This window comes from Equus asinus, chromosome 2 (assembly GCF_041296235.1).
Source record: "Equus asinus isolate D_3611 breed Donkey chromosome 2, EquAss-T2T_v2, whole genome shotgun sequence".
NCBI lineage: Eukaryota > Metazoa > Chordata > Mammalia > Perissodactyla > Equidae > Equus > Equus asinus.
In genome coordinates, this window is record NC_091791.1 from 81,615,888 (window position 1) to 81,642,703 (window position 26,816).

At 41.1% G+C, this 26,816-nt stretch overlaps 1 protein-coding gene across 2 annotated transcripts in view; it reads right to left on the reverse strand.

Annotated features, from left to right (window-relative positions):
• The window catches only part of EDARADD (EDAR associated via death domain), a 61,791-nt gene extending 54,460 nt beyond the window's left edge, over positions 1-7,331 (reverse strand). Inside the window, exon 1 of one of the 2 annotated variants that reach the window (XM_014846531.3) lies at positions 6,151-6,504. In XM_014846531.3, coding sequence (XP_014702017.3) covers positions 6,151-6,181 — 31 coding nt within the window. In that variant the 5' untranslated portion in view covers positions 6,182-6,504. Of the gene's footprint in view, positions 1-6,150; positions 6,505-7,185 lie in introns of those variants that run through there. The other variant, XM_070492236.1, reaches the window with a different exon arrangement.
• Positions 7,332-26,816: the final 19,485 nt, after the last annotated feature.

The following is a 26,816-nucleotide window of genomic DNA, read 5'->3' on the forward strand; positions in this document are numbered from 1 at the left end:
TTGGTGTCTGAAGCTTGACGGCACAGTGAGAGGGCACTTGGGAAAGGCCACCTGTTTAGAACAGGGATTGGCGGCACTTCAGGTCTTTTTTACTCTCATTCGAGTGGCTGTGACCGCATCAGCCTCTGATATCGATCAGGCTGCAGACGCGGTTCTTCCTCACGTGCTATCCCAACGCGCTCAGGGACCCAGGCCCGCGCGGGGCCCATGTGCTCTGTCGACCCCCCCAGCTCCCTGGCAGTTGTTGTCGTTCACACAGGGCTGTCTCTGTTCTCACAGGCCCGGACTGTTGTGTACCGAAGAGATTATCTGGAGGAAGCCCATCCTGGTTGAGACGGGTCTAGAAGCAGGAAGTTGTCCTGAAGTATTTCTTAGAGCTCTCGGAGCTGCATGTTTACAATATGAAGTCAAATCCTTCATTTAGAAGCTTCAAAATGTTTACTTGTACAGGTCCCAGGTAACAGCAGGCTGAGTCCCCAGGCGAGGCTCTGATCTCAGATGGGACATGGGGGCTGAAGCAGAAAGGGGGATCATGCGGGCTCTGAGGTGGCAAAACCAGCAGCTGCGCCAGTGCTGGGTGGAGACCTTCCTCCTGCTCGTGGCTGTGGTTTTAATGTCTCGGGAGATGCTTTTCTCCCTAAGCTGTCTCCACTCTCCTGGATCGGTCACTCTAAGCGACGCATAGAACACCCCAAATTAGCTGGCAACTGCCCAAGGGGATCTCACTGGTGGCAGTGAGAATGATGTTTAATTCAGGTGAGCATCTTCTGGAGAGTTCCTCAAAAGGCACGAGAGAAACCCACAGTGAACTGATGCAGCACTGCCCCTAGAGAAGGCACCTGGCCTGGCTCTCAGAGGCCTCAGGTGACAGCAACCTAGGCGGGTTGCACAGTCACTTCTTTCTCTGGGCCTCAAGTCCCTCACCTGTAACATTCGGGAGTAAACAGAGAGCCTCCCCATGCCTTTCCAGCTTTAAAAGTCCACAAGCGGTGAGAAGTAGTGGCCCCACAGGTCAAAGGGCATCTTCAGGCTGAAGGTTACTATGACAAAGGACGCCCGGGTCCACAGCACTTTCATCTCCAATGACAATTAGAACTCCCACTTACCTAGTGCGCCCCCCCCGCTCCGTGCTGCATGGTTTACACACAGTCTCAGTTCATCCTTACAGTAACCCTAAGAAATGCAGTGTCCTCCTTTTTATATACTGAGTGCCCAAGGTCACGGGGTAATGGAAGAGCCAGAATTTGCATCTGGGACTTTCTGGCTTCAAAATTGACCTGTTTTCCACTACCTCCAGGGTTCTAGAAGTGGTTCACACACTGCCCACCTGACAGAGTCTCCTGGGGGAGTCTCCGTGTCCAAATTTCCCCTTTTTATAGGAGCACTAGCCATACTGGACGAGAGCCCACTCCAATGACCTCACTTCAGCTAGAATACACCTGGAAAGACTCTATTTCCAAATAAGGTCATGTTCTGAGGTACTGGGAGTCAGGATGCCAACACAAATTTTGGAGGGGGCACAGTTCAACCCCTAACAGCCCACTCTTTGACCCCCCAAATTCACATCCATCCCAAATGCAAAATACATTCATCCAAAATCCCCAGAGCCTTAACCATTCCAGCATCAACTCTAAATCCAAAATCTCATCCACTCATCAACCACTCGAAGAGCCAAATCTCCTCATCTACTGACTCCGAACCTCTCCAGGAGCGCCTGGGAACCGTGCACTGCAGCCAGCAGCCTCTCCAGAAAGAATATTCGCGTAGTAGCCAACACAGACACTGCTGAGTTGCCCAAGAACTGCACTGTCACGTTCTGACACCTCCCTTTATTAGTCACATTAGATAAGGGCCAACAGTTCCTAGAGATAGTTTCTCAAAGGAAGTTCAAAGATTTCCTCTAAAGATGACCTTTCAGAGAAAACAAAGAGGAAAGCTTGTCAGAGCTTCCTGGCTTCCTCGAGCTTCGTGAGCCAAGAGTGGGCTTTTTGTGCTTTCTAGTGAAGAATTAAAGGCAATTCTTTGAACTTGTGATTTCAGAGTGAATTTATTTTGATTTGTTATTATTATTATTTATTGTACCACAGCTTTTCTTTCGACCTACAGCTGTTATTATACATTATTAGTTATTATAAAGAAACCCTAGAGTCCTAACCATATTCGAGATTACAAAAGCTTTCAGAACAGCAGAAATGCTGTGTGGCAGTGCTGACATACTGTCTAATTTATCTTCTTCTCTGTCCTTTGCAGCAACCCCACTCTGTCACCCTCTGACCTCAGAGCAGGAGCTGAATCAGCTGAGAAAGGACCAGGGATCAAGAAGGAGCCCTCCTAGAGTGACTTCTCCGGAGGGTGGCTGAGCGTGAATTTAATTAAGTGTGTCAGTCAGGGCCTGGCCCTACAGAGGGGATCAGACCAAAGAAGGGTGAGGGCAGGGGAGGAAGAGGAAGAGACGAAACAAAGGGACGAAAGAAGAAAACTTGGAAAACAGAAGCATTAGAAGAAAGGAAAAGAAATGAAGTGGGCATTGGAAAACCCCACAGAGAGGGGAAGAAAAGAGGGAAGAAAGAGGGGAGAAAGGAAAACCAGACTGCCATTACTCTCTGGTGGATTTGGAGAAAGAATTGGCTGGTCCAGCCTTTCAAATAAGGGTGCTCCTTGAAGTGGTTCTCCTTGAGTCCTGGCTTCTGCTCCCAGTGCTACTGGAGCAGCGAGGAGGGCAGGTTGCCGCCTCGGACCCATCTAAGCACTCAGGAGGGCTCGGAGGCTGGGTGACAAGTAACATGCCACCTAAGGGGCTGTCCTGACCTGGTCTCTTGGGCCAGGGCCCCCAGGGAGAAGGCTCGTTGTGCGTGCCAACCAGTCCTTGGGAACAAAGAGAGAACATACGTTGATGCGTTCCGTGGCCGTGGGCACTTCGCTCATTGCAATGAAGCAACGAATTGTACCACCTCCCCAACCCAGACTTTCAAAGCCTCTTTCTTTATTTCTGCTTTGAATATCTGTATGAACACGAACCAGATTTTATTCACATTTGACAGACAGTTCCGACTTATTCTGTGTTACATTGTTTATCAGTGGTAGAGACAGCCTGAGACAGCTACTCTGTAACCAGCACGACTATTTTCCTTCCATGAGACCTCAACAGTCTTGTAAATTTTCTTAGTGTAAAAAGTTGTTATTTAAAATTAAGCTCATAACATAGTGTAATAATATATATACACCTTTGTTATATGCATGTGGATATACAAACATCTTTTTTTAAAAAAAAATTTTACAAGGTAAACTCAGTTAACATATCTAACTTGAATAAGTTCCTAAGATGCCAATATGGGAAGAGCTTTTTCTGTCTACAGTTTGAAGCATATGTGCTTAAAATTTATATCTTTCATGCCTTCCCTGAGGTGACAGTACTTAGCCAGGGCTTACTATGTGCTGGCTACTGCGCCAGGTGTTCAAGATAAGCTGCCAAGCTAAACAGACATGCACTCGGTCCAAGAGCGTAGTCTAATGGGGGAGAGAGACTGGTGAAATACTCACAGCTACAAACGGTGACAACGGATAGAAAGGAGAGGTACAGGGTGCGCCAAGAGTGTATAATGTGGGGCTTGATCTGCATCGCTTTTGAGCTGAAATCTGAAGGATAAGGAGGAGGTAAAGGAGGTAACTGGAGTGGAGGGAGGCGAAGGGAGCCTTGCAGGCAGTGGGAACAACCTGTGCAAAGGCCAGGAGGCAGGTGGTACAAGGGCTCTCGAGGAAACACAAGGAGGCAGTGTGGCTGCAGCGCAGAGAGGTGGGGACTGAACAGGCACCAGTCCGTTGAAGGGATACGTAGAGATGGATGTACAGAATGGGGACACCACTTAAGGACTGAGGATTTGTCGGAGAGTTAGTGCAGGTTTCTAAGTAGAGGAATGACAGGATCTGGTTTGTTTTTAAAAGCTCACTGTGGCCACCTTTTGGTGAATGGGTTGGTAGAAGGCAAGAGTGGTGTGAAAACACCAGCTGGGAGGTGAGGGTAGGAAATCGGGCTAGAGAATATGGTAACTTGGTCTGGGGTGGAGAAGTGAACACTCTATCTAACAAGTTCCACATGTTGGCACCATCTGTGGCTTCTTTACAGAAATAGAAGGGGGAGGGAGAGTGTCCCGGAGGTTACAGAAACTAAATGGAATTCTAGGAAGGGAAAGTCATTTTCAAGTGTTTTTTAAATGGAGGAACTCTCATCTTATTGATAGAGCTCCAGAGTGGGACACCTTTCAGATGCCTGGATATGTCCTTCAACATCTCCAGGAGATGTGACAAGGAGATCTCTACCTTAGGAGGCTTCTCTTTTCTTTGTAGGAAGCCAAAAAGAGTTCACCTAGAGGTGTGGTTTCCATCTCGTAAAGTCAAGGAGACAGATTCCTTCCAAATGACACCCTCCTGCCATCACATCCTCAGTTCTCACATCATGCCACAGGTGCTGGGATTTCCAAGTCTCTTTGTTCCAGGTTGCTCATTTGTTCCAGGTTGTAAGCATCCGCTTTGGCTGGGCCAAGCAGACTAAAAGTACCATCACCGCAATTCTAGATCTGTAGCGTTATGACCGTTATCTAAGATTATCTTTGCTGCCCCGGTGGCCTCATCACACTATTGACTCACTGAGGCTTTTTATACACTGTGTTGCTATTAAGCTGTGTTTCCCAGGCCTCACCTTCTCTGATGCCATTGATTTCGGGGGGCCCAAGTGAGTTTACATTTATCCCCATTCGATGGATCCCCATCAGGATCTTTCTGAATCCCCCTCACCATCATCACTTAATGAGATCTGAGACCACTTTTACTAGAATCTGTCCTAACACCTCTTGGCACCTTGTCAGTTAGGTTCTCGAAGAGGAGGTGGAGGTGAGAGAGGGGAGGGGGAGGGGGAGGCTTTCTCCTTCACTGCCCCTGCTGTTTTTCCAAACAATGGGTATGGAGGGAGGGAAGGATATCCAGACAAGTTATTTTCCATCTCCAATCCATAAAATGTTTACCATGCCCCACTTAAGGAAGAATTTATATCTTTAAATAAAATCTCCAGGAAACTCTCCCAAACCCAGCATATCACAATGCCAATTTAGTTGTCTTCTGACCCACACACTTCTCCAAACACTTTGTCTCCTTCTTCTAACTGCAAAAGCCACAAATTAAGGATGGACCATTCAAACGGCCCCTGCCCAAGCCCAAGAAATAAAATAGGAAACACGTTTATTTAAGCAGTTCAATGCGGCTCTGTATTTGTATATGTGGTTCTCTCCCCAGCCTTTCCAGCCTCAACAAGACTAGGAAAAGCTCCAGTGTGCTGTGGGGGATACATCATTCATTCACTTGTGCGATCAACAAACATTCAGCGAGGATCCAGCCTAGGCAATGGGAGAGCAAGGACAGAGAACTCCTGGAAGGTGAAGTCTGAGGTGGATTGTAAATTCAGGTGAGAGATTAAAGAAAAATCTAGATTCTGGCCTCAGGCACAAACACAATATTTTAAAATAAGCATAGAACTAGAGGCCATTGTAATCAAAGGCCTGTACAGGTGGGATCCCACAGGTGGGAGCGGCCTCTTGGTTTTGCGGATACCAGTTTTTTAAATAGCTCACAAGACCAATATTTAGAAGAAAACCATTTGATAGAAGTGAAATAAGGAGAGAAGAGGAGAGAAGAGAAGGCACCTGAGCAGGGAGAAAGGGAGAGCCTGGAAGGAAAAAATGAAATCCACCCCTTGCACTCTTTACTGCCAGAGGGACTTGTTTTAACCCGGCATCCGAGGTCCAGAACAAAGCGGCTGGGGCCACAGAGTTGGAAGAGGGAAGGAGCGTCTTAAGCACGCGTCGGGGGACGAAGGCCAGGGAGCCGTGGGGGGCGCAGGGGGCCAGCGCGCCCCCGGTGATGGGCAGCCCCTCGCAGGAAGAACTCGCGCCGCCCCCTCGGGGCCCGGGCGCTGCTGCTGTCCCCTGCTGGGCCCCGCGCGGACCCGGGTCGGGCGCCGGGGTCCAGGGTCGTCCGGGACGCCCCTCGGGGATCGCGGGAGGCTTGGCCCCGACAGCCCCGCCGCGGCCGAGGGAGCCTCGCGTGCTCCCGGCCTGCGGTCCCCGCTCCGGGTGAGGGCGCGGCGCGGTGTCACTTTACCTGCGCGCAGAGGGTCGTCCGGAGAAGCCATCGTGGCGGGCTGGTGCCGACGAGCGCCCGAGCCAGGACAGGGGAGGAGAGCGGGGCGGCTGGGACGGAAAGTCGTGCTGTGCCGACGCGGCCGCAGCACACCACGCCGGCTTTGCGCGCCCCTCCTCCTCCTCCTCCACGTCCTCCTCCACCTCCTCTTCCTCCCCGGCTCTCCGCAGCTTCTTCCTCGCGCTCACTTCCTGCTCTGGCAATTAGCAAAACCCCTTCTCCGCGCGTCCCTCCGTCCCTCCCTCCAGAGGCGCAGGGCGGGAGCCGGGGTGCCGTGGGCCGGGGCTGGGGCCCCTGGGTGCCCGGGGCCTCCCCAGCGCCCAGCGCGGGCGTCTTTCCTGCCGCGCGCCCGGGTCCCCCTGGGCAGGTCCCAGCGCGGAGCTCACGCGATCGCAGCCCGAGACGGGCTGCGAAGGAATTATTAGCCTCAGAACCCGGCTGCGGTCGCGCGTCGCTTTCCTGACTCCCTAAACACGCCCTCAGCCGGGACACAACTCTCCGTACACAGGTCTGGGCTGAGATGCCTGCCGGCGATCTGATATTTAAACAATTTCCTGATCTTTAGGCAGAGTATGCCGCTGCATGATGGCACACGCTAATCATGTCTATTTTGATTTTCTTTGGCATTGGTTACTACTTGACCTCCAGGGTAAGTGCTACGCAAAGCGGTGAAAAGAAGACACTGGATACTCCCAGCCTCTCTAGAAAAAGAGCTTGGGGTTCTCTTGGAAATGCTGACTTGGTCCTTAAAAAACCCTGAGGTTTATTAAAAGGGATTTTTATACCACTTACTTACGTGAGCACAGATTGGAATCGGTTACTAAGAGTATATTTAAGATGGTTATACTCTAATTAAACCTATCATCAATCATAAATTATACAAAGGTTACAGGCGAGTGAAATTTAATAGGGTTTGAAAGCAATTTATGATAAAGGAACACCTCTGGCTAAAAGCTCAGCTCTGAGAAATGCGGGAAAGCAGCGAATGTTACATACCCTCTTGGTGAGGGGGCGCTGGCTTCGTGCCTCTCCCCATCTGTTTGGTAGTCCTGAAGCCCGTGGATTAGCGTCTTATTCTCTGCAATGTGCCATGGAAGCAGCAAGAGGCTCAGAGAAGAGGGTCCTGCCGGGTGTCTAAAGAGAGCAAAACCTTCTAGATGGAAGGTTTCTGGGGAATTTGTGGGTGGGAGGATAAACTTCCTTTTAGTCTCCCTTCTGATAGGAAGGAAATTTTTTAAAAGGTATTTTCACTTAGAATCCATTCCGAGGTTTGGTTTGTGGTTCTTTCTGTGCTTCTCTTGAATTGCTTCTGAGGTAGGTTGTCAGGAACCACATATGAAGGCCGGCCCCCTTGTTAGCAACACGACCTCAAGAGCTGCTCTAAAGCTGGCTTGCTTTTTAAAACTCTGAACTATAATTCGTCTTTTTATCATTCCCATTCTTTATTATAGCAAATAGAAGGTGAGCGGCAGAAATGCATTTTAAAGGTTAGATTTTTTTAAAGCAAGATGCCCACGTAAATGGGTTATTATTCCCTTTCACTCCATTTCCTCCTACCTCCTTTCCTATGAATTGCAACCATACATCTCATTATCTTTATTTTTCCCATGTGCTTTGTGAATTATCAAGTGTAATGCAAATAGGAGCTATGATTTTTGCAGTTTACTAAAGAAATAATTTAAAAACATTCTCCAATGCAGTTCCCAAAGGGTTCCATTTTCAACAGTTCTTTTTTTTTAAGTATGCTTTTTTGTGTGTGTGAGAAAGAATTGGCCCTGAGCTGACATCTGTTGCCAACCTTCCTCCCACAGCCCCAGCACATAGTTGTATATCCTAGCTGTAGGTCATTCTAGTTCTTCTATGTGGGACACCACCACAGCAGGGCTTGATGAGCGGTGGGTAGGTCGGCACCCAGGATCCAAACCGGTGAACCCTGGGCCACTGAAGCAGAGAGCACAAACTTAACCACTTGGCCATGGAGCCAGCCCCCTCAGCACTTCTTATAGCACCTAAATACTTATGAATCTCGGCATCACAGTAAATGGGGATAGTGAACTTGGTAATCACGGAGTCAGACATGCTGGATTTGACTCATGGGCCAGTCACCATGAGTTTGTGTTACTTTAGCAATCTCTAGGTATGTAAGAATTTGCAGGTTTGTAAAAATTCAATGAAATAATGTATATATATAAAAATACCTAAACCAGTTCCTGTCACATATTAGGTACAAATAAATCAGCTACTTTCCTGCTTTCATTCTTCCCTTGAATTTAGTCTGAGAAAAGCTCCTATTGCCTTTGTTACAAGAAATGAAACAATATTTATTATTGTGTTTGTGCATAGTGTGGATCAAGGGATTGATTCACAGCATTTATTAACGCAATTTTTAAACTGCTCCTCTGCCCCCCGGCCCCAAATAAAATGCCAAGTCCTGGGGAAACCAAAGTGAGAAGTCCCTGCCTCTTAGGAGTTTATAGTCCAGAGAGATTTGCAAATATTGTTTAACTATGGAACTGGGGTAATGGTTACGAAGAGAGAGTGGAGATAATTCTCAATCTTAGAGAAAGAGCGTTCATCACCAAAAAGTGAAAGGTACTGGTTATCACTTTTATACCATGCTAGTGACTTTGCTTTTTAAATGACTGGACAATGATGTACAGATTTTACTGTGTGGCTACTGGTTTAAAGAAATGCTGGCTGTGTTTTCATTCAGTTGTGTGGGAAAGAGGGAGAGGGACTTGTACGTAAGCTCAGTTCCTGCTTCCCCAGAATCACGTCAAACGTGGCCCACAGTGTGGGTACAGAAATGTCGTTAGTTGTGCATTTGTGATTTTATCACTCCCTTGTTTGTGTGTGTGTGTGGAAGAAAGGCACTGAAGATACCTGGAAGCCAAATGGCTTGGTGGTGACCGCTCACAGACGGACAGTGTGCCAGGGAAGCCTTCTAGCAAATTCTGAGGCCTTCATTCATGACAATACGGCTACCACCTCAAGTAGGGAAGACACTGTCGGTCTTGAGTCTTTTCACAAACAGATGAGGACAATTATGAGACACGTTATCTTCAAATAGGGAAAACAGCAACTCAAAATATATTTTATTTGATTCATCATGGAATATGTTGCTTTTGTTTATTTTACACCATTTTGGGTGTTACTTAAATTTATGCAACCTAAGATAAAAAGTTATCTTATTGAACCACATACTTCCTTATTTCAAAGGGTATGTCCATTGTGTGCGGATGAACCAGCTCACTGGCTCCCCAACAGGGTCTGATCTCTGTAACAGTGGCTAGAACTGCCGTGGTAGTGTAGACTCAGGACTCTAGGATAGGAGACTCTTAGGTTCTGGGTTGGGACAGTCTCTCAGTTGAATTTGCTTGGTGTACCCATGTGGAATTGTGTGTGGTGGAAGAGGCCCAAGTAAGAGTTAATAAGTTTGTCTCCTCATTTTTGGAACAAATATTTGTTAAATTTTGTCCAGAGTGTGTTAAGGCAGTTGTCTTTGATTTCTGTTGCTTTGCCATCTAACTTCTCATAATAACGCCCAGTTTTCTTTTGGATAACCACTGTTCCCACTCTCGGTCCATGCCATTTGGTGGTAGCAACATCACCCCTGAGTCCTGACTCCAGGGGTTGGCATGTGACCCAGTAATAGCCTTTCAGAAGATTGCTGAATGAGCCAGTGAGCCTAGGAGATGTGTGGGACCTTTGCTGCGACAGTTGGGAGATGAGTCTTTAAATAACTAGCCCCAGATCACACAGGTGGTACGTGGTGGAAGAAATGAGCAGAGTGAAATGTTCAGGAGGACCACATCATAGAGAGCCTTGAATGCCAGACAAAAGCATTTGAAACGAATTTTCAGGCAACAGGAAGCCAAGAAGCTAGTTTTTGCAAAGTGGCATATGAAAATTGATGTTTTTGGAGGATTAGCGTGGCAGCTGTGTGTAGGATAGAATGGAGCAAGGAGAGAATGCAGGCCAAGAGACCATTTAATCTTTACACTACACTGTAATTTATTACAGAGCTGAATTCACATCCTTGCCCAAATGTGAGGGAAACTTATATCTGAAAATTTAAAATGTTTTTTTGTTGCCTTTTTAAGCATTCATTGTCTCACGTGAATTGATTGCCTTGTAGATTTGCAGATATGTATAAAAATGATGTATTCCAAAATGTTAACAGAGGGACTAAAAACTTAAATAAATAAAATAATATTTTTGCTGATTTGAATCTTGTTTGACAGGGGGACAACATTCTGGTGCATATATTAAAGCGTGAATAGTTCTTAAAGGCTCCTCTACTCACTTACGCAGTGCCCTTCCACGTACCGGAGATTACATCTCTCTTGCCTACTCCTACCAGCTTACTTTGAATTATTTACCCATTAAGTTGCATGAGCTAGAAAACCACAGTTTTGGTGCTCTTTGGTTTCCCACAAAGAGAATGGCACAGTGTGGGTGATTCTCAGTATGATACATTGCTAAAAACACTTCGAATGCCATGGGTGGGGAGTGGGAGATTTGGAGAAGCAAAAAGAGACGGGCAGAAAAGGTGCGGCTGTGCAGTGAGCACTTTTATTCTAGAAATCCTCCTCCAGCCTCTGGTTCCTCATTCAGCACTCACAGGTGTGTCCTGATGCCTTGATCTTAGATGCTGTCATACTGAGCGTCATTTCTAGCTGCTTTCTCAGTAAATATCTTTATATATAACAATTTATTTCTTGCTCCAGATTTGGAGAGAAAAATCTGTTCAAACAGATGAACTTTATATATTAAAACTTGAAGCCCAACTAAATAAAGTCAGCTGAAGGAGATTTTGTTTTGTTTTTCTGTTAGGAGAAAAGGGCAAATGAGAAGAAAATCCGGTGTTATCAGTGACCGAGTAAACATTGCATAGTTGGCACATGAGAGCCCCATTTCCTGGGCTCTGCAGCCCCAGAACGCAGGAAACAGGCTCAGGTTGGTGACTAGACCATCGCCAATCTTTAAAAAAATTAATTTAACCAATTGTCATTCAGAATTTATTCTGAGCTAAGACAAAAAGGTGGGCTTAGATCCAAGTGAGTCAACTGAGAAACTATTAGAATCATTGAATTGAGTCTAAAGGAGGGAGAAAGCTCGATGTGTCAGACGCCAACAGCTTTCTCACATATCAACAAAAACCGACTGCAAAAAAAATGTCCTGTTTACAGTGGCAAATAAAGCTATAAAGTAACTAGGAATAAATTCACTAAAACTACAAAGCTTTGCTGAAAAACATAAAAATAAATCTGACTAAATAGAGAGCTATACCAGGTTAATAGATAAGAAGCCTCAACACTGTAAAAATAGTCATGATTTCCTAGTTAATCTATAGATTCAATACAACCCAATCAAACTAACAAGATTTTCTTGAAACATCAAACTGATTACAAATTCCTACGGAAGGGTGAATTCAAGATAATTTTGAAAAATAATAACAAAGAGAGGGGATTTGCCCTACAAGATATTATGAAGTAACAGTAATTAAAACAGTGAGTATTGGTATAAAAAAAGTAAAAAAGGATTAATGGAACAGAAAAAAATTCAACACCCACACTCATGTATCCTTTCGGAACTTGCTATATGATAGAGATGGTTAAATGACAAAAAGATGGACAGTTCAAAAATAGTATTGGGATATGTTGCTATATACTTGAATAATGCAATTTATATCCCCACCTCACCCTATACTCAGAAGTAAGCTTCAAATAGATTAACTATCTAACTGCAAAACATTTAACCTTAAAATTATTCAGAGAGAATGTAAGAGAATCTCTTAATAACTTCAGTGAACAGGAAAGGCTTTCATAAGGCAAAATATCAAAAGACTTAGAAAAAAATCTGATAAACCCAAAAAAGATAAAAGTTTTATTTCTATGCCACAAGACAATAGAAAATTATAAAACAAGACAAAAAATTATATATCTGAAATATTCTATCCTACAATTATAAAATATAAAAAGTAATTATAAAATATTTATATTTGTAATTATAAGATAGAATATTATATAATATATAATTTATATATAAAACAAAAGATTAGTATCTAAATTTTTAAGCACTTATTTAAATAAAATATGATGAAAAATAATTCGGTATAAAGTTAGGCAAAGACTAAACAGAAAATTCCTAAAAGAAACAAAAATGACCAATAAAAATATTAAAATGTACTCAACCTCACTAAAAATGAGAGAAATGCAAATTAAAACAATAATGAGCTAGCAGACTGGCAAAAATCTAAAAGCTTGCCAATATCAAATATTGGCAAGATTGTGGAGAAACAGGTCTTCATACACTGTAGGAGTATAAATTGATATGGCCACATTGGAGAGCCATTTGAACTATGTACTTCCCTAAAGGAACTCACATATGGTACGAGGAGTCGTGCATCAGAATGTTGGTTGCAGCATTGTCTGTAAGAGCAAAGATCAGAAACAACCCTAATGTCCATCAATAGGAGAATGGATGAATATGCTATAATAATCATGCAATGGAATATCTTATAGAAAGTTATAAAAAAAAAGCTCAAAGACATTTTAAATGAAAAAAAATAAGTTGCAGAATGATATGAGAGGGAGACATAAACCAATGTATATATTTTCTATTACTACATATAAAATTGTTTTCAGTGGATACATGTCAACTTTGCCTTGCAGCCAAGACAGAGTAACAGGAGCCAGATTTACCCTGCTGCCTGAAACAATAACAACAAAAAAACCCCGACAAAATAGATGCAACAACAGTTTTTAAGGCACTGCACATCAGGCGAAGAAGGGCCGTGACCCCTTAGAGCTAGAATATAAACGAGGTGATTGCTACGATTGCCCCTGCTTACTGCCTTGAGAGAATTTCCAGTTAGTGCAGAGAAAGGGAACCAGGCAAAGCCTGATGGACTCCCTGATTTGAAGAGATGTAGGTGAAGGTGGGAGGAGAACAAGGCAGCTGGAAGTCACAGGACAGAGTGCTGTAAAGACTTCACAGAAAGGTTCCTGGAGATCCATAGAATGTTCTCCTTGACTACTAAGCATAACACTTACTGATGGGTGCACTCATGTTGGAAATTACCCAAGGCTGGGGAAGGGAGGATTAGAGGGAACAGCACCTGGTCCTCACTCAGGGCCAACAATAGTGCTTGTTCCCACCAACCAGACTGAAAAAACCCTTATAATTCGTGGGCGTTTGATAGAGTGCACAGAAGGGTCTTGCCTCAGTGGTGGGGAATAATTAGCCCTAGACTGAGCAAGCACTAGCCCAGTACCATCTAACAAATCTTAAAAACAAGACCCAAAAGAATCCAACTCTTTTCAAGTAACTTAGCTGCGTCCCAAGAAGCTTGAGAAGATTTATAGAAATACAAAAATATCCACTGCTCAACAAGGTAAGTGCACAATGTCTAGGATACAAAGATTACCAAGCTTGCAAGAAGTGGGAAAATATAGGCTGATAATGAGGAGAAACAGTGGTCAATTGAAACTGATCCAGAATTAACAGAGAATTACATTAAACTTTTATTTTAACTGTATTCCATAGGTTCAACAAGCTAAGGAGAGACGTGGAAAATATTCAAAAACCCAAAATAGAATTTTCAGAGATTAAAACTGTAATACCTGAGACAAAAAATGGGATTAATAGAAAGCAAGATGTTGTGGAAGAAATGATTAGTGACTTGAAGACTTAGCAATTAAAAGTTCCAAAAATGAAACTCAGAAAAAAAATTTTTAAGTGAAAAATAAGAGAACCATGGGACAACTTCAAGTCCCCGAATACACATATAACTGAAATCCCTGAAACGGAAAGAGGGAGGGGGACCAAAAGATGTTTGAAGAAATAATGGCTTATTGGGAAAATAAAGTTTTCCAGATTTGATGAAAACCTTAAACCCACAGATTCAAAAAGCTCAATGAACCCCAAGAATGAGAAACATGAAAACAACTTCACCAAGGCACAGCATAGTCAACATGCTTAAAGCCATGAAGAAGACAAAATCTTAAAACAGTCATAGGAAAAAAGACACAATAGAGAGGGAGGAAAATAAGGATGACAACAGATTTCTCATCTGGGTTAAGCAGAAATTTCTTAGGTACAATACCAAAAACACAATACTATAAGAAAAAAATTGAAAAATTGGACTTCATCAAATTTTAAAACTCTTGCTTTTCTAGAGAAACTGTTGGAATAATGGAAAGACCAACCACGACTGGGAGAAAATATTTGCAAAGCATGTATTTGACAAAGGACTTTTATCCAAAATATGAAAAGAACCCTCAACACTTAATTATAAGGAAACAAACAATCCAATAAAAATGGACAAAACATTCAAAGAAACAATTCACCAAAGAAGATGGCAAATAAGCTTTTGACTGGATGCCCACACCAATAGTCTTTTGGGAAACTCTGATTAAAACCATAATGCGGGGCTGGCCCTGTGGCCGAGTGGTTAAGTTCGCGCTTTCCGCTGCAGGCGGCCCAGTGTTTCGTTGGTTTGAATCCTGGGCGCGGACATGGCACTGCTCATCAAACCACGCTAGGCAGCGTCCCACATGCCGCAACTAGAAGGACCCACAACGAAGAATATACAGCTACGTACTGGGGGGCTTTGGGGAGAAAAAGGAAAAAAATAAAATCTTTAAAAAAAAAACAAACCATAATGCGATATTACTTAACACCTGTTAGAATGGCTACAATTTAAAGACTGACCATATTGAGAGTTAGCAAGGATGTGGAGGAGCTGGAACTCTCAGACCCTGGTCGTTGCAGTGCTAAGGGCTACGACCTCTTTGGAAAACCATTTGGCAATTTCTTAAAAATTTAAATATACACCTAACATCTGATCTTGCTAGTCTATGTATTTATCCAAGTTTTTAGAAAGCACATGTCCGTACAAAGACTTGTACACAAATGTCCACTGCAGCTTTATTTATAATAGCTTCAAACTAGGAAAAACCCAAATGTCCATCCACAGGTAAATGGGTACAAAAATTGTGGTATATCTTTACAATGGAATATGACTCAGCAATAAAATGAATGAACTGTTGATACACATAACAACATAGGGGAATCTCAAAATCCAGGCATAGCTCAGAGATAGTGCAGGTTCTGTTCCAGACCACCCCAAGAAAGCTAATATCACAGTAAAGTGAGTCACATGAGTTTCTTGGTTTCCCAGTGCCTATAAAAGTTATGTTTCCACTATACTCCATTAAGTGTGCAATAGCATTATGTCTAGAAAATATACACACCTAAATTAAAAAATATTTTATTGCTAAAACATGCTAACAGTCATGAGCATTCAGTGAGTCATAATCTTTTTGCTGGTGGAGGGTCTTGTCTCAATGTTGATGGCTGCTGACTGATCAGGGTGGTGGTAGCTGAAGGTTGGCGGGGCCGTGGCAATTTTGTGAAATAAGACAACAGTGAAGTTTGCTGCATCAATTGATTCTTCCTTCCACAAATTTCTCCATAGCATGTGATGCTATTTGATAGCATTTTGCCCACAGTAGAACTTCTTTCAAAATTGGAGCCCATCTGCTGCTGCTGCTTTATCATCTAAGTTTATGTAATATTCCAGGTTCTTTGTTGTCATTTCAACAATCGTCATAGCATCTTTACCGAGAGTAGATGCCATCTCAAGAAACCACTTTCTTTGCTCATCCATAAGAAACGACTCCCCATCCGTTAAAATTTTGTGATGATATTGCAGCGATTCAGTCACATCTTCAGGTTCCGCTTCTAATTCTGGTTCTCTTGCTGTTTCCACCACATCTGCTGTTGCTTCCTCCACTGAAGTCTTGAACCCCTCAAAGTCATCCATGAGGGCTAGAAGCAACTTCTTCCAAACTCCTATTAATGTTTATATTTTGACATCTTTCCATGAATCATGAATGTTCTCAATGGCATCTAGAATGGTGACTCTTTTCCAGAAGGTTTTCAGTTTACTTTGCACAGATCCGTCAGAGGAATCACCATCTATGGTAGCTAGAGCCTTATAAAATGTATTTCTTAAGTAATGTCTTCAAAGTCAAAATCACTCCTTAATCCATGGGCTGCGGAATGGATGTTGTGTTAGCAGGCATGAAAACATTCATCTTGTACATCTCTATCAGAGCTCGTGGGTGATCAGGTGCATTGTCAATAAGCAGTAATATTTTGAAAGGAATCTTCTTTTCTCAGCAGTAGTTCTCAATAGTGGGCTTAAAATATTCAGTAAACCAGGTTGTAAACAGATGTGCTGTCATCCAGGCTTTGTTGTTCCATTTATAGAGCACAGGCAGAGTAGATTTAGCAATTTTTAAAGGCCCTAGGATTTTTGGAATGGTAAATGAGTATTGGCTTCAACTTTAAGTCACCAGCTGCATTAGCCCCTAACAAGAGAGTCGGCCCGTGCTTTTAAGCTTTGAAGTCAGGCATTGACTTCTCTCTACCTATGAAAGTCCTAGATGGCGTCTTCTTCCAGAGGAAGGTGGTTTTGTCTGCATTGAAGATCTGTTGTTTACTGCAGCCATCTTCATTAATTATCTTAGCTAGATGTTCTGGGTAACTTGCTGCAGCTTCTACATCAGCACTTGCTGCTTCCCCTTGCACTTTTATGTTGTGGAGACGACTTCTTTCCCTAAACCTCATGAACCAACCTCTGCTAGCTTCAGACTATTCTTCTGCAGCTTCCTCACCTCTCCCAGCCTTCACAGAATTGAAGAAAGTCAGGGCCTTGCTCTGGATGAGGCTTTGGCTTAAGGGAATGTTGTGACTGGTTTGGTCTTCTATCCAGACCACCAAAACTTTCCCCATATCAGAAATAAGGCTGTTTCACTTTCTTATCATTTGTGTGTTCACTAGAGTAGCACTTTTAATTTCCTTCAAGAACTTTTCCTTTGCATTCACAATGTGGCTAATTGTTTGGCTGAAGAGGCCTAGCTTTTGGCCTGTCTTGGCTTTCTACGTGCCTTCCTCACTAAGCTTCATCATTTCTAGCCTTTGATTTAAATTGAGAGACATGTGACTATTTCTTTCACTTGAACACTTAGAGGCCATTGTAGGGTTATTGGTTGGCCTAACTTCAATATTATTGTGTCTCAGGGAACAGGGAGGCCCAAGGAAAGGGAGATAGACCAGGGAACAGTTGATCAGTGGAGCAGTTAGAATACACACAATGTTTATCCATTAATTTCACCGTCTTATATGGGCGCAGTTCATGGTGCCCCAAAGCAATTACAATAGTAACATCAAAGATGACTGATCACCATAACAAATATAATAATAATGAAAAAGTTTGAAATATTGCAAGAGTTATCAAAACATGACACAGAGACATGAAGTGAGCAGATGTTGTTGGAAAAACAGCGCTGATAGACTTGCTCCATGCAGGGTTGCCCAAACCTGCAATTTATAAAAAACACAATGTCTGCAGAGTACAATAAAATGAGCTATGCCTGTAGTTACATCGAGAAAGGCCAAATAAAAAAAAAAAGAGTAGATACTATATGACTCTATTTATAAAAACCTATTGAAATGCAGACTCATCTGTAATGACAGAAAGCTGACCAGTGGTGCCTGGGATGAAGGATGGGGAGAGAAGAATGACTACAAAGGGAAATGAGTAAACTTTTGGGGATAATGGATATGTTCACGACACAGAGCTTGTGGAAATGGTTTCATAGGTATATACATATGTCAAAACTTATACTTTAAATATATGCAGTTGGTTGTATGACAATTATACCTCAATGAAGCTGTTTTTCTTTAAAGAATGGATACATACCAAACTCATAACAATGGCTAATAATGGCTGTCTGGGCAATGGGGGGAGGACCAGGATTGGGAGAGAGTAATGCTTAAAGGAGACTAGGTTTTTCTGTAATGTTCTAACTTTGTATATGAATATTTATTTGTGTATATCTTATTTAATTAAAAACTTTTAAATAGAAAATTTAGAAGAGATTTTCATAAAGGTGTCTGCTTAACAATATCAGTCTTGACTTGCTCCCCCCTCAAACACTGTTTCACAGACTGATCTGTTTGCAAAGATTTAGTCACCCAAGAAATTTCCCTCCATTATCCTCATTTTCCAGACTATGAAATGTTCAAATAAATATGGAAGTAATAATTGATTTTTTTAATCCATTCTACAGAATAAGTGGAGGTTAGCATATTTGAAGTGATTTGAGACTTTTCCTATGTGAGATTACACCATTAGCATTTCACTCCTTTGTGTCACACTATTTTGATCCCCTCTAAAATGCAAATAGTCTTATGTTATTTTCAATTATTTTTATCCAATCAGGTTTTCTCTGGGGAACATGGGAACCTTATGAAGGAAGGAAATAATGAAGAGGAGCAAGGAGATGGAAGTGCACGGAAAGGGAAGGTAGGGGGCACCAAAGGCAAAGGAGAGCGCATAGGACCTTTGCATGAAACACCACAAACCAGCAAGGCACATCTGCAACACAGCAGTTTCAGGGGAAGAGACTTGTCAATTTTCATCAGTAAGTTACACTTGGCACTGTTAGCATGGAGAGAAGTTTAATTCAGGTGAAACAAAGGGGAAATTTAAGTTGCACAATGTAGAATCTAATTTCTCGTAGGTCAACAGAAGCTAATTGACCTTTCTCTTTTGATCATTAAGAACTTGCACTTTAGAAATGCCCATCACCAGTGTTTCAGTAAAAATGCTCCCAGTTTCAGGACTACTTATTTCTTTTGTAGAGAGAGGGGATTGTGACTCTAGTTATTTCAAAAGGCCACTTGCGATGATGCTCAGAAATTTGCCACTTCAATCAGTGCAAAGACTTGAAGCTCTGGAAAGAGGACTAACCCCCGTCTCTCTCCCCTACTGCCCTCTCTCCACCAAAAGATCCAACCACTTATGACTAATATAGTCATTTTTTAAATAGAGTTTGGGATTGAGGATTATGGACATAAATTTGGGGTATAAGAAGAAAATAATCCAAAAGAAGAATAATTTTAAGTACACAAAGAATAATTTTAAGTACTTAAGTATAAGTAAGAAAGAAGGGAAAAGTAGTACCCCAAAATGTTCCATGATAGTAGAGTGGTTGAATTATGGTACATAAATGATGATCACAAAAGTAAATCAAGACAACAATAAAATAGTTACTTTTCTTTCAAATACTTAAAACTTTATAGCGGCCAGCATGTAAGGAGCTTGGAAGTCGTCATTCCTTCCTTACAAGTAAAAAGCTCAAGGAACTGAAAAATCAACAGTTCTTCTTAGATCTGTCAGAAGAGTGATGTCAGAGCTCAAACTGCTGCCCTCAAAATTGAAGAGACCAACAGGCCGATCCAGAGAATCACAACTTACCGAAACAGAAACCCACAAGCAGAAACTCTCACGGGAACCAGCGCCGGGGAGAAAAACCTGAACTGTAACTGATGAACTCCTGAGGGCTGAGTATGGACAAGTCTGAGAGATAAAAACTCCAGGAGGGCTGCCAAACTTTTGTGTTTTACCTCCAGGAGTTTGACCAGGTTCTCACAGTGACTATCAGCAGGCAGAGGAGAAAAGGAACCATTTTGAAATACACAGAGCATTCTGTTCTTGACAAGGCCTGCCCTCCAGAGAAACTATTTTACCAAAGCCTGAACTGTTGGGTTTTATCAGAGCCTAACCAATCTGGAGAAAGGAAATGCCCAACTCCAGCCAGCTCTAGCCTTCCACATGGGGGAAAGGAAACACCCACCTCCAACATGCTCTAGCAATCCTGTCCCACCCAAGGGGGCGAGGGGACTGGGCAGCGTTTGTGAAGGTCACAGTCCAGAGGCACAGGCTCACTAAAAGACTGAGACCGAATCCTGGGACAATAGAATGCTTCCCCGCCCCTCATACCTCACAGCACGTTACTAAAGTCCTGTTTACTGCAGTTCCTTTTACCCAGTGCATCATGTCTGGCTGTCAAGAAGAAATTAAAAGACACACTAAATGCAAACAACACAGTTTGAAGAGACAGAACAAGCATCAGAACCAGTCCCAAATAATGCAAGGATGTTTGAATTGCCAGGCAGGGAATTGAAAATAATTATGATTAACATGCTAAGGGCTCTAATGGATAAAATAGCATGCAAGAACTGATGGGCAATGTAGGCAGACAGATGGGAATTCTCAGAAAGAATCAGAAAGAAATGCTAGTGATAAAAAATACTATAACAGAAAAGAAGAAAGCCTTTGGCTGGCTCATTAGTAGAGTGAACATGGCTGACGAAAAAATCTCAGAGTTTGAGAATACATCAATTGAAACTTCCAAAATAAAAATGCAAAGGGAAAGAAGACTGAAAAAAGAAGTGGAACAAAATATCCAAGAACTGTGGAACAATTACAAAAGGCTTAACACACATGTGTTGGGAATATCAGAAGGAGAAGAAAGAGAGAAAAGAAGAGAAGAAATTTTTTGTTTGTTTCATTTATTTATTTATTTATTTTGAGGAAGATTAGCCCTGAGCTAACATCTGCTGCCAATCCTCCTCTTTTTGCTGAGGAAGACTGGCCCTGAGCTAACATCCATGCCCGTCTTCCTCTACTTTCTATGTGGGATGCCTACCACAGCATGGCTTGCCAAGTGGTGCCATGTCTGCACCCAGGATCCAAACCAGTGAACCCCAGGCCGCTGAGGTGGAACGTGCGCACTTAACTGCGGTGCCACTGGGCCGGCCCCAAGAAGAAACATTTTAAGTGATAGTGACTGAGAATTTTCCCAAATTAATGTCAGACACCACAGATCCAGGAGGCTCAGAGAATACCAAGCAGGACAAAGGCCAAAAAAAAAAAAAAAGAAAGGAAAAAACAACCCCCAAACCCTATACTTAGGCATATCATGTTCAAACTTAAGAAAGCAACAATAAAGAAAAGAATCTTTAAATGAGCCAGAGAATAAGAACACCTTACCTATAGAAAAGTAAAGATAGGAATTACATCCAACTTCTGCTCAGAAACCATACAAGCAAGAAGGAAGTGGAGTGAAATATTTAAAGTGTTGAGAGAATCGAACTCACCAAACTAGAACCCTGCACCCTGTGAACTGATCCTTCCAAAATGAAGGAGAAATAAAGACTTTCTCAAACAAACAAAAATTGAGAGAATTTGTTGCCGGTAGACCTGCCTTACAAGAAATGTTGAAAGAAGTTCTTTAGAGAAAAGGAAAATAATATAGGTCAGAAACTCAGATGTGCATAAAGAAAGGAAGAGTATCAAAGAAGCAATAAGTGAAGGTAAAGTAAGAAGTTTTATTTTTATTATTTTTAGTTGATCTAACAGAGAGTAGTTTGTTCAAAATAATAATAGCAACAATGTATTCAATTATGTATACTTATGTACATAAGTATGTTCATGTATGCTTCACAGGTATAAGTGAAATGAATGACAGCAGTGATACAAGAGATGGGAGGGAAGAATTAGGATTGTTATTCTAAAGTATCTGCACTACCCATGAACTGGTATAACGTGATATGAAAGTGAATTTGTATTAGTTATGAATCTATATTGCAAACCCTAGGGCAACCACTAAAAAAACTAAAATAAGAAAAGTAGTATAACTGATAAGCTAAGAAAGAAGAGAATATGGAATCATATAAAATGCTCAATTAAAAGTACAAAAGGAGAAAAATAGTGAAAGACAAAAACAGGAACAAACAAGGGCAACAAATAGAAAACAGTAAAAAATACAGTAGATATTAATCCAACTATATCAATAATCATTTTAAATGTTAATTGAGTAGATACACCAACTAAAAGACAGAGATTGTCTTCCTCAAGCAAAAAAAGAGCAAAATTGGAAACAGATGTTAGCTTAGGGCTAATCTTCCTCAAGCACACACACACACAAAAAGACAGAGATTTTCAGACAGAGTGTATCAAAAAACAAGATCCAGCTATATGTTGTCTACAAGAAACCCACTTTAAATGTGAGAGAGAGTCCAAAATCTCTTTATCAGAAATGGACAGATCCAGTAGAAAGTTTTTAAGGATGTAATTGAACTCAACAGCACCATCAGTCAACTGGATATAATTGACATCTATCAACTACTTCACTCAATGACAGCAGAATACACATTCTTGATAAAGAACATCTACAAAAAACCTACAACTAACATTATACTTAATGATGAGAAACTAGAAGCTTTTATGCTAAGATCAGAAACAAGGCAAGGAAGTCCCTTCTCACCATTTCTTTTCAACATCATATTGGAAGTCCTAGAATATGCAACAAGACAAGAAAAGGAAGAAATGAAACTGTCTTTGTTTGCAAATGACATTACCATCTATGTAGAAAATCTGAAAGATTTGACAGAAAAACTCCTGGAACTAATAAATGATTGCTGCAAGGTTGCAGGATATAAGGTTAACATACAAAAGTCAATCACTTTTACACCAGTAATGAACGAGTGGAATTTGAAATTAAAAATACATTTATATTAGAACCCCCCAAAATGAAATACTTAAGTATACATCTAACAAAATATGTATAAGATCCATATGGAGGAAAACTGTAAAACCCAGATGAAAGAAATCAAAGAAGAACTAATTAAATGAAGAGATATTCCATGTTCATGGACAGGAAAACAATATTGTCAAGATATCAATTGTTCCCAACTTGATCTATAGATTCAATGCAATCCCAATCAAAATCCCAGCAAGCTATTTTATGGATATCTATAAATTGATTCTATAGTTTATAGGGAGAGGACAAAAACTCAGAAAAGCCAACACAATATTGAAGGAAAAGAACAAAGTCAGACTGATACTACCCAACTTCAAGACTTGCTGTACAGATACAGTAATCAAGACAGTGTGGTATTGGCAAAAGAAGAGACAAATAGATGAATTAAATAGAATAGAGAGCCCAGAAATAGACCCACATAAATATACTGTCAACTGATCTTTGACAAAGGAGCAAAGGCAACACAATAGAGCAAAGATAGTCTTTTCAAAAAATGGTGCTGGGACAACTCGACATCCACATGCAAAAAATGAATCTAGATTCAGACCTTGCACCATTCACAAAAATTAACTCAAAATGGATCATAGACCTAAATGTAAAATGCAGAACTATAAAACTAGAAGATAACATAGGAGAAAATCTAGATGATCTTGGGTATGGTCATGCATTTTTAGATACATCAAGGCATGACGTATGAAAGAAATAATTGATAAGCTGGACTTCATTAAAGTAAAAAACTTCTGCTTTGGGGCTGGCCCGGTGGTGTAGTGGTTAAGTTTGTATGCTCTGCTTCCCTGGCCTGGGATTCACAGGTTCAGGTTCCAGGTGCAGACCTACACACTACACATCAAGTCATGCTGCAGCAGCATCCCACATACAAAATAGAGGAAGATAGGCACAGATGTTAGCTCAGGGCCAATCTTCCTCACCAAAACAAAAACAAAAAACCTTCTGCCCAGCAAAATACACCATCAAAAGAATGAGAAGGCAAGCCAGAGACTGGGAGGAAATATTTGCAAGAGGCATATCTGATAAAGGCCTGTTATCCAAAATGTACAAAGAACTATTAAAATTCAACAATAAGAAAACAAACAACCTGACTTAAAAATGGGCAAAAGACCTGACCAGACACCTCACCAAAGAATATATACAGATGGTAAATAATCATATGAAAATATGCTCCACATCATATATCATTAGGAATTTCAAATTAAAACAACAATGAGATATTACTATACATCCATTAGAATGGCTAGAATGCAGAGCACTGACAACATCAAATGCTGATTATGACGTGGGACAAGAAGAACTCTCATTCATTGCTGGTGGGAATGCAAAATGGTACAGCCACTTTGGAAGACAGTTTGGCAGTTTCTTATAAAACTAAACATACTCTTACCATATGATCTAGCAATCATTCTCCTTAGTATTTACCCAAATGAGTTGAAAATGATAAGTGCCCAAAACCTGCACACAAATGTTTATAGCTGCTTCATTCATAACTTCCAAAACTTGGAAGCAACCAAGATGTCCTTTAGTAAGTGAAGAGATAAATAAACTATGGTACATCTGGAGAATGAAATATTATTTGGCAATGAAAAAAAATAGCTATCAAACCATGAAAAGATATGGAGGAACCTTAAATGCATATTGATAAGTGAAAGAAATCAATCTGAAAAGGCTATATACTGTATGACTCCAACTATATGACATTCTGGAAAAGGCAAAACTATGGAGGCAGTAAAAAGATCAGTGGTTTCTAGGGGCTGGGGGGGAGGGTGTGATAAAAAGGCAAAGCACAGAGGATTTTTAGGGTAGTGAAACTACTCTGTATGATACCATAATGGTGGATACATATCATTGTACATTTGTCAAAACCCGTAGAATGTGCAGTCATGCATTGCTTAATGCCAGTGATACGTTCTGAGAAACAAGTCATTAGGTGATTTCATCGTTGTGCAAATATAGAGTGTACTTATACAAACCTAGATGGTATAGCCTACTACACACCTAGGCTATATGGTACTAATCTTATGGGACCACAGTCATATATGTGGTCCATTATTGACCAAAATGTCGTTATGTGGTGCATGACTGTACACAACTAGGGTAAAACCTAATGTAAACTATGGCCTTTGAGTCATGAAGATGTGTCAATGTAGGTTCAGCAAATCCATCAAATGTACCACTGTGGTGAAGGATGTTGATAGTGGGGGAGGCTGTGTGTATGTGGGGAAAGTGAGTGAATGAGAAATCCCTGTACCTTCTGCTGAATTTTAGTGTGAACCTAAAACTACTCTAAAAAATAAAATCTACTAGAAAAACAACCTTTATATTGCAAGACAATACAAAACAAGAATGAATATCAAGGGAGAAATAATGTTTATAAACAGGGACAAAGAGCTTGAGTAAGGCATACCTAGGGATTTTTGGTTGTACATTTGTAGAACGCTCACACCATCATTAGCAATTGCTTATCTATCTGAAGCAGAGGTAACATAAATAAATAATAACAAAAATTCAAAAAAAAACATTTAAAATGAGAATACCATCTATGGGTTCTTAAGAAACATGTTCTTAAGGAACAAAGTTATTTTACATCCAATGCTTCTTGGCTTTACAAAGGCTGTGGGAAATGAAGGGACACAATTTAAATTCAGCTTTATGATTTTCAAAGATCAGATAATATGTCCTTCTACAAAGAAGGACTCTCCAAGTAATGAAGAAATAACTATGGTAGAAGAAGATGGAAAAGGCTACTTCCCCTTCAGTTCACACTCTCTGAGGCCCTGGCACTTAGTAGAACTCAATAACTATTTGATGAGTGGCAAATAGTACTCTTTTAGACTCTGGAGAATTTCACTAAGGAGTCTTGGTATTCTAGTAATAAGTGAAGTTTGTGAACTTATTTTTTTAACATGTGAAAAATGTTTATACTGCAAATACTTGCAAAGAACTGTTTGAAGCTTTTGGTGAGAATTTTTAATCAGCAGAGAGGGTCAAAATGACAAAGTTCCCAGACTTGCCTAACAAATCTTAAAAACAAGAACTGAAAGATCCTACTATTTCCGAGAACAACACACAGAAGATCTGTAGGAATACAAAAGTGTCCAGTACTCAAGAAGGTAAAATCACAATGGCTGACACCCAAACAAAAATTGCCATGCATGCAAAATAAGCAGGAATACATGACCCAGGATGAGAGAGTAATCAATCATAACTATTACAGAACTGACACAAATGTTAGAATTATATCCATTACATTTAGAATTATATATATATATATATATATTTTTTTTTTTTTTGAGGAAGATTATCCCTGAGCTAACTGCTGCCAATCCTCCTCTTTTTGCTGAGGAAGACTGGCCCTGAGCTAACATCCGTGCCCATCTTCCTCTACTTTATATGTGGGACATCTACCACAGCATGGCTTGCCAAGCGGTGCCATGTCTGCACCCAGAATCCGAACCGACGAACCCCAGGCTGCCAAAGCAGAATGTGTGCACTTAACCACTGCACCACTGGGCTGGCCCCTAGAATTATATTTTTGTGCTATTAAATTGTATTCCGTGTGTTCAAAAAGTTGAAGTAGAAACACGGAAGATATTTTTTAAATATCTAAATTAAAATTCTAGAGAAGACAATAAAAATGTCTAAGAATAAAAATACACTAGATGGGATTAAAGGAAGAGCACACATTGCAGAAGAAGAGATTAGTGAATTTTAAGGCATAGCAATAGACACTAAAGAAAACAACAGACTGTGAGAAGAGGTAACAGTAACAAAGAATGAAGACAACATCAGTGAGTGGTGGCATACCTTCAAGCAGCCTAATATATAGATAAATAGAGTCCCCAAAGGAGGGAGGCAGATAGAAAAATATTTGAAGAAGTAATGGTCAACATTTTTATAAACTTGATTAAAACCATACACCTACAAATCTGAGAAGCTCAACGAACTCCAAACACAAGACCCATGAAGAAAACTAAACCAAGGCACATTATAATCAAATTGCTTAAAATAAGCAATAAAGAGAAAATCTTGTGCATTTGTCTAAACCCATAGAAAGGTACAACACAAAGAGTGAATTCAAATGTAAACTATGGACTTTGGTTAATAATAATGTGTCGATATTGGTTCATCAATTGTAACAAGTGGAGT